This window comes from Sus scrofa, chromosome 6, assembly GCF_054392235.1.
Source record: "Sus scrofa isolate SSC_HxYL_T2T_F1_AM1 chromosome 6, Sscrofa_HxYL_maternal_Yorkshire_Landrace_v2.0, whole genome shotgun sequence".
NCBI classification, from domain to species: domain Eukaryota; kingdom Metazoa; phylum Chordata; class Mammalia; order Artiodactyla; family Suidae; genus Sus; species Sus scrofa.
Genome location: NC_139388.1, coordinates 141,845,928 through 141,858,782, shown reverse-complemented (window position 1 = coordinate 141,858,782; position 12,855 = coordinate 141,845,928). Strand labels below are relative to the sequence as shown.

Sequence of the window (12,855 nt, the reverse complement as noted above, 5' to 3'; positions counted from 1 at the left end):
ATACATTTCTACTACATTGTATTACTTGTCATTTCATCATTTTGACCTGATTGTGTACCGTGCTTTTTAATGTGTTTGCTCTGTTTTCTCCATATGGAATGCTCTACCATCTAGGCTCTTCTTTCCATCAAGATTCATTTCAAATACTCCATCCTATTTAAGCTTTTCTTGACCCAAGCTGGAAGTGAACTTTCTTTCCTCTGAACATTTTGTACCTCTTACAGAATTTTTCATGATTACCTTAATCAATTGCTTGTAAACATGTCAGTTTCACTGTAAGACTTAGATTTTTGACTTCATTATTTATGTCAGGATGACTTTTTTTTTTTTGTCTTTTTGCCATTTCTTGGGCCACTCCCATGGCATATGGAGGTTCCCAGGCTAGGGGTCCAATCGGAGCTCTAGCTGCCAGCCTACGCCAGAGCCACAGCAACACAGGATCCGAGCCGCGCGTCTGCAACCTACACCACAGCTCACGTCAACGCTGGATCGTTAACCCACTGAGCTAGGGCAGGGATCGAACCCGCAACCTCATGGTTCCTAGTCGGATTCGTTAACCACTGCGCCACGATGGGAACTCCAGGATGACATTTTTTTATGTCCTATAGTCAGAAACAGAAATTACGGGGTCTGGAATATAGATAGTAATAGACATTCAATAACTGTTATTTAAATAATAAACTGTTAGTTAATCAATCAGTGTATCAAATGATGGATATATGAATATATGATAATCGTATTCTATCTCATGGAAGCATTTTTGCTATTGTGACAATAGAGATCTATCTGGGATCCTGGCCATTGAGGAGTTGAAGGGATTGTATTTCACTTAGTGAATGGAAACTGACTAAGACTTTACCTAACAGTTCAGATTAAAAACTGCTGATTCCCCTACCTAGCTCAGGCAAAGAAGTGAAAGAAGAATTTTCCAGCTGTACTCCCAACCCTGAATGAAAGTATTCAAGAACTGAATATCTTACAGATGGCCAACAAACACATGAAAGAATGCTCAACATCGCTGATTATAAGAGAAATGCACATCAAAACTACCATGAGATATCACCTCACACCAGTCAGAATGGCCATCATTAATAAATCCACAAATAACAAGTGCTGGAGGGGCTGTGGAGAAAAGGGAACCCTCCTGCACTATTGGTGGGAATGTAAACTGGTACAGCCACTATGGAGAACAGTTTGGAGATACCTTAGAAATCTATACATAGAACTTCCATATGACCCCGCAATCCCACTCTTGGGCATCTATCCAGACAAAACTCTACTTAAAAGAGACACGTGCACCCGCATGTTCACTGCAGCACTATTCACAATAGCCAGGACATGGAAACAATCCAAATGTCCATCGACAGATGATTGGATTCGGAAGAGGTGGTATATATACACAATGGAATACTACTCAGCCATAAAAAAGAATGACATAATGCCATTTGCAGCAACATGGATGGAACTAGAGAATCTCATCCTGAGTGAAATGAGCCAGAAAGACAAAGACAAATACCATATGATATCACTTATAACTGGAATCTAAGATCCAGCACAAATGAACATCTCCTCAGAAAAGAAAATCATGGACTTGGAGAAGAGACTTGTGGCTGCCTGATGGGAGGGGAGGGAGTGGGAGGGATCGGGAGCTTGGGCTTATCAGACACAACTTAGAATAGATTTACAAGGAGATCCTGCTGAGTAGCATTGAGAACTTTGTCTAGATACTCATGTTGCAACAGAAGAAAGGGTGGGGAAAAAAAAATGTAATTGTAATGTATACATGTAAGGATAACCTGACCCCCTTGCTGTACAGTGGGAAAATTAAAAAATTATATATATATATTAAAAAATAAATAAATAAAAAATAAATAATCACCTTGTATACCTTAAAAAATAAATAAATAAAGTTATGATGAGAAAAAAAGAAAAATAAATAAATAGCAATAAAAGCTACTGGAAATTATGACTTAATTATTAACAAACTATACTTAATGATACCCAAGAAATACTGCTTAAAAAATGAGAATTTTCTAATACTTTGGAAGACCTTTAGATATTCAGTTCTTTTTTTTTTCATTTATATAATTTTTTAATTTTCCCGCTGTACAGCAAGGGGGTCAGGTTATCCTTACATGTATACATTACAATTACAGTTTTTCCCCCACCATTTCTTCTGTTGCAACATGAGTATCTAGACAAAGTTCTCAATGCTACTCAGCAGGATCTCCTTGTAAATCTATTCTAAGTTGTGTCTGATAAGCCCAAGCTCCCGATCCCTCCCACTCCCTCCCCTCCCATCAGGCAGCCACAAGTCTCTTCTCCAAGTCCATGATTTTCTTTTCTGAGGAGATGTTCATTTGTGCTGGATCTTAGATTCCAGTTATAAGTGATATCATATGGTATTTGTCTTTGTCTTTCTGGCTCATTTCACTCAGGATGAGATTCTCTAGTTCCATCCATGTTGCTGCAAATGGCATTATGTCATTCTTTTTTATGGCTGAGTAGTATTCCATTGTGTATATATACCACATCTTCCGAATCCAATCATCTGTCGATGGACATTTGGATTGTTTCCATGTCCTGGCTATTGTGAATAGTGCTGCAGTGAACATGCGGGTGCACGTGTCTCTTTTAAGTAGAGTTTTGTCTGGATAGATGCCCAAGAGTGGGATTGCGGGGTCATATGGAAGTTCTATGTATAGATTTCTAAGGTATCTCCAAACTGTTCTCCATAGTGGCTGTACCAGTTTACATTCCCACCAATAGTGCAGGAGGGTTCCCTTTTCTCCACAGCCCCTCCAGCACTTGTTATTTGTGGATTTATTAATGATGGCCATTCTGACTGGTGTGAGGTGATATCTTATGGTAGTTTTGATTTGCATTTCTCTTATAATCATATTGCTGTTTATTTTAAAAATGTAATTTACCCCCCAGGCAGTATTTTCTTTTAGGCTCTAGCAATTTCTGTATTGGACTCTCTTGAGGGACGAACAGTTTACTGATGACCCATTCTGTCTTCTACCAGTTTATTTGTTGGGGAAATAAAGTAGGAGATAGCAGAGTAGTACTCCTGAGTGACATTTAAAATTATGAATACTGAATAGCAATGAACAGAGTCCTATTTATTTTCCCATACCTTTTAAAGAGAAAATGTTTGTAGAACATAATTCTGGTGGATTTTCTGTTACCTTTTGATTTTGTATTGAGAAATTTGACCTGTGTAGCAGATGTTTTCATTGAAAAGTCATTTTCAAGGATAAGTAGTAAATACTCATTAGAAATTTTATTCCCCCAAAAAACATTTATTTATTCTGGTGTATTATTTGCTAGTTGGATGAGACTGGCTTATCCAAAGGAGTTAGTTAGCCATTGCATTCTTATTTCTATGAAAGGAAATAGGATATTGCCAAAATAAAAACCATAGTATTCATATTTTAATTTTTATATATTTTTTTCAATTGACAGCAAAATCAAAGGAGTACCCCTGAGATGGAAAGACAGAGAGCTGTGTACCATCTAGCTACTAGGCTTGTTCAAACTGCTAGAAACTCTCAATTGGATCCAGACAGTTTACGAACATATTTAAGTAATCTCAAAAGGAAGTATGAAGCAGATTTTCCCAGGGCTGAACAAGTTTCAGGGAAAACTGAAGAATAACAACAATTCATATCTTACACTAATGAAATAATATGTCTTAATGAGGAACCTAGAATTCATTTTTCTCACGAGCAAAAGAAAAGAATACTTGCTAAATTTTATATTTTAATTGAAAATTACATTATATTATTCTCAGAATATCTATATGTTCTATAAAAGAAAGTATTTGTTATATAACTTAAGGACTGATTTTTACGTTAGAAAAAAATAAGTCTAATGTGATATTTTCTTATTTATGAAACCATGTTATTATATCTTATGTTTATTTATGTTTACAAGTTATGGTTTAAAATGTTATCGTAAATACTTTAACTGAAAGAAACTTTTCCTTTTTGGTCTGAAAACTTGGATGAGGTTTTCTTTCACACTCTTTCTAAAGCAGTGTTTCTTTTACCCTCTTATTATAATTCAGTAATCTCTTAATAACCCCAGATTCCAACACTAGATGCTTCTGAAGTTTGTTAGAATGGTGTTGAGAATTTTAAAGTATTCCTTTTGGAATTTATGATAGTTATAAAGGGTGATATTAAGCAAATAGATATTTTGTAATGCAGAGGGTTTCTGGAGTTAGTTACCAAATAGCCAAATGTTTCATTTCCTACTCACCAACTTCTTCTCTTTTCCCCTTTCCAAATTTTCATTTTTGACCTTTTTTTTTTTAAAGTGAGTAACCAAGATAGCAGAAAAGTGGTATTGATATATTTCCCCCAACTTTGCTTCACCAGGGAGCATTTATAGAACTATTTTTCCATAGTCATGTGGCTCACATCACCATTTAGAGTTAACCCAAAGGTTATTTTGGTTTCGTAAATGGACAAAAGAAAATGGAAAACCATCAATTATTCAGTAACTGCAAAAGAACTGGTTTTTTTGCTTTTTTTTGATCTTTTTACCATTTCTTGGGCCGCTCCTACAGCATATGGAGGTTCCCAGGCTAGGGGTTGAATGGGAGCTGTAGCCACCAGCCTATGCCAGAGCCACAGCAACTCGGGATCAGAGCCACATCTGTGATCCTTAACCCACTGAGCAAGCGCAGGGATCGAACCCACAACCTCATGGTTCCTAGTCAGATTCGCTAACCACTGAGCCACAACGGGAACTCCAGAACTGTTGTCTTCTTAAGCATTTTATATCCACAGTTCAATCCCAGTAGGTTACTTACTTGCATAATTTCAGCCCAAAGTCCTAAAATAGAGAAGATATTCTTGGAAACTAAGTATCTGGAATTCAGGATATACATTCAATAGGCTGCAGGAGTCATAGTAATTTGACCAAAAAAAATTGTTCACAGACTGGTTAGGGCCCTATTTTGATAGTATATGCGTATTTTTATAAAATGTAATGTTAGTATTTTTGACTTTATTAAACTCTTTCTCAGCATTCTAAGTACATATTAGTAGCCGGGTAAAGTTATAATTTGAATGACATATACTTTTTTGAAAAGTAATTGTAAATTAGTGTTTGGAATTATATTAGATGTATATTAAATGTTTTGTTGGAACTATGTATATTTCCTATTGCCATGTTTTAGAAATAGAGCACCACAGTATTTGAATTTGACCATTAGCCACATTTTAGTTCACAGCCTTTGAAATGAATTATATTTTATACAGTCATTTCTACGAGCAGTTAGATAATTAGGCTTTTGGAAAATTTCTAGAAGGCACTTAGGAGGGAAAGGGTTGTTTGGGAGGACATGGAAGAAAGGGAAGGAAGCAGTAAAAGGCAGAAAGGGAGCAAGGGCTGTGGAACAAAAACAGGCAAGCAGAGACAGATGTGAAGTATTAAATATACTGAATATCATTTCCTTAAATGTATTACCTTTCCTTTACATTTAACCCCAATATTAAATTCCACCAGACTTTTAAGAAATTCTTCATCACTTAGAGCTTTTGATGCAAAAATTACAGCCAACTGATTAATCTCTTTTATTTTAGATTTGAAATGCTGAAATAAAAATGGGTTTATATCTTCTTAAAATTAAATTACTTTTTCTTCAGTCATTTTGTGTGAGGCAGAAACATATGAAAAAGTAAATCAAATGAAGATATAATTATTAAGTCGTGGTATGATAGAAAAGAGGTGAATACTAGGGAGACAATCCATTCTTTAATTTTCAGGTCTATTTGCTTTACTCTTCAGTACCTCTTTGCTTTTGCCTTTCTCTAAAATTACAGATCATTATCTTATAATCCAGCCTTTTAAGATAAGTGTCCATAATGTTTTATCAAACTCCTTGAATTTCTACTGCAAAGCCATTCTTTTAGTCTGTTACATCTTTTTCCTGACATAAACTAATCTTTTTTAAGTCTAGAGGTAAGTTATATGGGAGTAGAGGAAATGGGCAGTTTATCTTCATACCTAGGAAGTTTAATACATTTGTTTATTTTTAAATTTATTATGGTAATTTATATACAGTGAAATTAACTTTTTTGGTGTACAATTTTATGAATTTTAGCACACTTTTGGATTAGTGGAACCACTACCACAATCAAGATACAGAACAGTTCTATTATCACCACATGATTCCCTAGTACTTTCCCTTTGTAGCATTCCCTAGTACTTTCCCTTTGTAGCCAAATTCTTCCCTGACCCCTAAATCTAACCCAGCAATCACTGGGAATGGTTAGGTGTTCCTTTCCTATAGTTTTGTTTTTCTAGGCATATAGTATGTAACTCTTTGAGACTAGCTTCTTTTACTGAGCATCATGCACTTTAGAATTTACTCATGTGGTTTTTCCTTTTTATTGCTGCCTAGTATTCCATTGCTTGTATGTACCACAGTTTATCCATTCATTCACTGAAGAACATCTAGTTTTTGGTGATTATAAATAAAGCCATTATAAACATTTGTGTGGGGATTTTGTGTGAATGTTAAGTTTTAATTTATTTAGGTTAAATAGGAGTAGAATGGCTCTGTCGTATTGTTAGTGTCTATTTAATTTCATGAGAAGCTGGAAAACTATTTTTCAGAGTGTCTGTACCATTTTGCATTCCTGTCAGCCAAGTATGAGAGTTCCAATTGTCCCATGTGTCCTTTAGCACTTGGTGTATTGCTGGGGTTTATTTGTTTGTTTAATTTTTGTCTGTTCTAATAGACATATAGTGACTAATGCATTTAAAATATTTTAAAACTATTTTGACCATTCTTTAGCAAGGAAACAATTTTTAAAAATATTTTTCCTAAATAGTTTTTAGGTGCTTTTTAGTTTAACCTCTCCAGTAACACATTTGAAAATCTTTCCCTTCCAGCAAAAGTCTTAGAGTAGGCTTCACTGTTAAAAAACTTCAAAAAGTCGTGAGTTCAACAGAAACAAACCCAGCTGGAATCCATGAGGTCACGGGTTTGATCCCTGGCCCCACTTAGTGGGTTGAGGATCCGGCATTGCCATGAGCTGTGGTATAGGTCGCAGATGTGGCTCAGATCTGGCCTTGCTGTGTCTGTGGTATAGGCCAGCAGCTGTACCTTCGGTTTGAACCCTAGCCTGGGAACGTCATATGTTGCAGGTGTGGCCCTAAAAAGTAAAAAACAAAAACAAAAACAAAAGAACTACAAAAGTCTAATTCAGTAATATTTACCATGAATCAAGAAACATACTAGGAGCACAGAAAATATCTGACCATGAAGTAAAATTTTAAAGTGCAGTAAAGAGAACAAAACATATACCAGGGTTGGGACACCATGTGATGAGTACAATAGTAGAGGAACATGGGAAGGATATTAGCACAAGATAAGTGTACAAATCTTTGTGGATCAAGGGAGTTTAAAGGGTAGTGAAATATGTCAGGTGTTCAGGAAGGGAAGAACATTTTAGGTAAAATCAGCATATATAAAAGCAAAGAGTTGTGAAATGGCAAGTGGTTTGGTTTAGCTGGGGGATAGAGTGCATGGAGGGTGGAAAATGATGAAGGAGGTGCTTTATATCAATTCTCCTTTAGATGACTGAGGAGTTTGTAGGTCTGTGGCTGGAGGGTGGAAGAGAGTGGTGGTGGTGGTAGTAGAGGGAGAGGATGAGCAGATTTCCATTTTAGAAAGATCATCTGAGTGGTAGCATAAATGGTTTTGGGATGTGTGTTTGAAACCAGAATCAAGGAGATGAAATAGTTTAAGAAACTAGTTTCAGCTGTCCAGAAGAGAATAGACGATTAAGGATAGAAACAATGAGAATGGAACAGATGTGTGTGTGTGTGTGTGTGTGTGTGTGTGTGTGTGTGTGTGTGTGTGTGTGTGTGTGTGTGAAGGAGAAGAAAGGAGAGGGTGGAGTGGCTGGTGAAGGAGAGATGTTGATTTGAAAGCTATTAAGGAGAGTCAGTGCTGACTAGATTTAGTGACTCATCCAATTTCTCGGTGAAGGGAAAGTATTATAGATTGCATTGTGTCCCCTCAAAAGAGATGGTTAAGTCTTAATTCCCTCCACCTCAGAATGTGATCTTATTTTGGAGATAGAATCATTTCTTAATTGGTTAAGATGAGTTCATACTGGAGTAGGGTGGGCCCCTAATCCGACAGGAAAAGCCATGTGAAGAAGAGGATTGGAATGATAAATCTACAAGTCAAGGAATGCCAAAGATTGCTGGAAAACCACCAGAAATTAGGAACAGGCAAGGAAGAATTCCCCTATAGTTTTCGGAGAGAGTGTGGTTCTGTGCTAACACTTCAGTTTTGAACTTCTGGGCTCCAAACTATGAGACAGTAAATTATAGTTGGTTTAAGACACTTAGTTTGTGTACCTTGTTAAAAGTAGCCCTAGCAAGTTAATTGAGAAGGAAAGAGTTAAATATGATTCTAGGTGGTAATGCCATCAACCTTGTTGTGAAATACGGAAATAAGGAAAATTCTAGTAGAAGTTCCTGAAATTTAGGTGCTATTTGTTGCCCACTCTCTAGCAATGTTGTGAGCCATGTTCAATGAAAGTGATGACTAGATAAAATTAATTAAGCTCTCTTATAGCTGAAGATATAAGAGGAGGAGGGTGGAAGAAAAGGATGGAAACTAGAGAATTAATTTAAAAGATTTGCTGGCAAATTTGCCCAGATAATTCACTTCATCTGGATCAGCAATCTTGTTTCTTTATAAGCTAGATTAAAGGTATTTTTTCATTTTCTTCATGTTAACACATATTTTCAACCAAAATAATTAACTCTTTTACATGCTACTGGTAAAATATTCAAATGTTAATGAACTATGTATTGTGTGAACTTCCTATATACTTATTTATGAACTTAAAATATGCTCAATCATAATTAATGTAGTTTAAATGTAATAAATAAACATTCCTATAATTCAACCCTAAAATGCATATAAGGGAATGAAAATGGAAGGAAAGGAAAAGCAAGTGATCTAGTTATATTGTTTCTTTGCCATTTCTGCTCTATTCTTCAGAAACTTAAACAACACAATCACTTCATCTTACTCTAAGACTGGAATGAATACCCTTTCTTATGAATTTTCAAAATTTTGATAGTCCCCAAATTGCAGATAGACAAAATGGATACTGTCAGCCACAATCTGCTAAAGTGGATCTAAATGCAGTGATGTGATGGGGAACAGATTCTTATTTTCAGGGACTGTGAAGTGTCCATGATTTTTACCTTACTTGCAGACTAGCTGTTTAGCTTACCATAGTATCATGTTTGGTGTCAGAGAACAAAAGACCAGGGCAGAAACAAAGAACCTTATTATTATTACTAGTGGCACAGCATGCACCTGTGTTTGTATTGGTTCCATGTACCCCCATCCTCTAAGACTTGGAGTGGTCCAGGTAGATGTGGACATAGTAGATTGATGTTTTGATGTTTTGATGTTATAGCTGAAGAACCCTAAGCTTGGGAAACTCCAGTTGTTGGGGGTTTTTTAGGTTTGGTTGGTTTTTTTCGCTTTTTAGGGCCGCGCCTGTGGCATATGGAAGTTCCCAGGCTAGGGGTCTAATCAGAGCAGCAGCTGCCGGCCTATGCCACAGCCAGAGCAATGAGTCATCCGAGCCATGTCTGTGATCCACATCACAGCTCAGGGCAATGCCAGATCCTTAACCCACTGGGCAAGGCAGGGTTGGAACCCATGTCCTCATGGGTTCATAACCCACTGAGCCACAATGAGAACTCCTGGGAAACTCCAGTCTTTTTTTTTTTTTTTTTTTTTTTTTTGCCTTTTCTAGGGCCGCTCTTGCAGCATATGGAGGTTCCCAGACTAGGGGTCTAATCGGAGCTGTAGCCGCCAGCCTACACCAGAGCCACAGCAACACAGGATCCGAGCCGCGTTTGCAACCTACACCACAGCTCACGGCAATGCCAGATCCTTAACCCACTGGGTAAGGCCAGGGATTGAACCCACAACTTCATGGTTCCTAGTCAGATTCGTTAACCACTGCGCCATAAGGGAACTCCACTCCAGTCTTTTAAAGTGAGCTTCAAGCAAACCTGCTTGACCATTTCCCCAGAGAAAGACATTGCCTTTATTATATTAGACATTGAAGAAAACTGCCCTCTACTCAGAGGGAGCCACTGTGTCTTCTAAGGCTACTCACTGCACAAACATCCTTAAAAGGTGGTCAAGAGTGATATAGTCAGTGCCTCTGCTCATAAGACAGGTGGAAGCATGAGAGATCCATGGAGAATTGTCCCCCGTTCTGACCTTTGTGTTGCAAAAGTTTGACCATATCGTTATATAGAGTTATTACCTTAGATATTCCAAAAGAAAAGAGCTAAGAAATTGTTTTAGAATATATTCTGATTTTTTAAAGATGTTAAGTTTCTTTATAATCAAATACGCAGATTTAACTGATAATATTTTCATTTTGATGTAACATTGGATCAAAATTACCCATTTCTTTATTATATTAAATGTATATAATTTGGAGGTGGGTAAAATGGGTTAAGGTGGTCAAATGTTGCACTTTCAGTTATAAATAAGTCCTGAGGATATAATGTACAGTGTGGTGACTAGTTAATGATACTGTATTATGTATTTGAAAGTTGCTGAGAGAGTAGATCTTTTTCATTTTTTAAAATTTATAGGAATATATAGTTTACTTAGTTTTGTTAGTTTCAGGTATACAACAAAATGGATATTATGTGTATACATATATATATATATATATAAACACACACACATATACCCATTCTCTGTCAAATTCTTTTCCAATATAGATTGTTACAAAGTATTGAGTAGATTTCCCTGTGCTATGTAGTAGGGTCTTGTTACTTATCTATTTTATATGTAGTAGGGTATATAGGTTTATCTCAGTCTCCTAATTTATTCCCCCCTCACACACCAGTGTTTTCCTTTTGGTAACAATAAGTTTGGTTTCAGAGTCTTTGGGTCTGTTTCTGTTTTGTAAACAAGTTCATTTGCATCATTTTTTTTAGATTCCACATATAGCTGATGTCATATGATACTTATCTTTCTTGACTTCCTTCGCTTAGTAAGATAATTTCTGTGTCCATCCATGTTGCTATAAATGGCATTATTTCAACCTTTTATATGGATGAGTAATATTCCACTGTATATATGTACTGCATCTTTATCCATTTCTCTGTTGATGGACATTAAAGTTGCTTTCATATCATGACTGTTGTAAATACTGCTGCAATGAACATTGGGGTCCATGTATTTTTTTGAATCATGGTTTTCTCTAGATTAATTTTAAACACTCAAAGTTCTTCGTCCTTAGTAGTAAGGAATAGATTTTTATGCATATTGTATCTTATTTCACATCCAGTTATTTATTTCATTTTATGTTTTATGATCTTTTATTTTTTATTTCTGAAACGATTTTTATTTTCCCCTTATAGTTGGTTTACAGTGTTCTGTCAGTTTTCTACAGTAGAACAAAGTGACCCAGCTCTTTTTCTCACATTATCCTCCATTGTGCTCCATCTCAAGTGACTAGATGGGTTCCCTGTGCTATACAGCAGGATCTTACTGCTTGTCCACTCCAGGTGCAATAGTTTGCATCTATTAACCCCAGAATCCCAGTCCCTCCCAGTTCCTCGCCCTCCCCCTTGGCAACCACAAATCTATTCTCCAAGTCCATGATTTTCTTTTCTATGGAAAGGTTCATTTGTGGCATATATTAAATTCCAGATATAAGTTATATCATACGGTATTTGTCTTTCTCTTTCTTACTTCACTCAGTATGAGAGTCTCTAGTTCCATCCATGTTGCTGCCAGTGACGTTATTTTGTTCTTTTTTATGGCTGAGTAGTATTCCATTGTGTATATATATGCCACATCTTCTTAATCCATTCATCTGTTGATGGACATTTAGGTTGTTTCCATGCCTTGGCTATTGCGAATAGTGCTGCAGTGAACATATAGGTGCATGTATCTTTTTCAAGGAAAGTTTTGTCTGGATATGTGGCCAAGAGTGGGATTGCTGGGTCATATTGTAGTTCTATATTTAGTTTTCTGAGGTACCTTCATACTGTTTTCCATAGTGGTTGTACCAGCTTACATTATCACCAAAAATGAAGGAGGATATCCTTTCCTCCACACCCTCTCCAGCATTTGTTATTTGTGGACTTCTTAATGATGGCCATTCTGACAGGTGTGAGGTGGTACCTCATGGTAGTTTTGATTTGCATTTCTCTAATAATTAGCGGTGTTGAGCATTTTTTTCATGTGCTTTTTGGTCATCTGTATATCTTCTTTGGAGAAATGTCTATTCAGGTCTTTTGCCATTTTTCAATTGGATTGTTGGTTTTTTTGCTATTGAGTTGTATAATTTTTTTGTATATTTTAGAGATTAAGCCCTTGTTGGTTGTATGGTTGAAACTATTTTCTCCCATTCCATAGGTTGTCATTCTAAGAGAGTAGATCTTAAGAGTTCTCATCACACTGGAGTTCCCATCGTGGCGCAGTGGTTAACGAATCTGACTAGGAACCATGAGGTTGCAGGTTCGATCCCTGCCCTTGCTCAGTGGGTTAACGATCCGGCATTGCCGTGAGCTGTGGTGTAGGTCGCAGACGCGGCTCGGATCCCACATTGCTGTGGCTCTGGCCTAGGCTGGCAGCTACAGCTCCGATTCGACCCCTAGCCTGGGAACCTCCATATGCCGTGGGAGCGGCCCAAGAAATGGCAAAAAGACAAAAAGACAAAAAAAAAAAAAAAAAAAAAGAGTTCTCATCGCAAGAAAAAACAATTGTAGCTCTGTGTGGTGATGGGTAAGTAGACTTATTGTGATGATTATTTCACA

General features: G+C 36.7%; 1 protein-coding gene across 3 annotated transcripts in view; it reads left to right on the top strand.

Moving 5' to 3' along the window:
* The window catches only part of MSH4 (mutS homolog 4), a 181,757-nt gene that overhangs the window by 109,078 nt on the left and 59,824 nt on the right, over positions 1-12,855 (top strand). For 2 of the 3 annotated variants that reach the window (XM_084964674.1, XM_021096463.2), the window contains one exon: positions 3,469-5,645. The exons of the other annotated variant lie outside the window; for it this stretch is intronic. In XM_084964674.1, coding sequence (XP_084820800.1) covers positions 3,469-3,660 — 192 coding nt within the window. In that variant the 3' untranslated portion in view covers positions 3,661-5,645. Of the gene's footprint in view, positions 1-3,468; positions 5,646-12,855 lie in introns of those variants that run through there. 3 annotated transcript variants of the gene reach the window in all.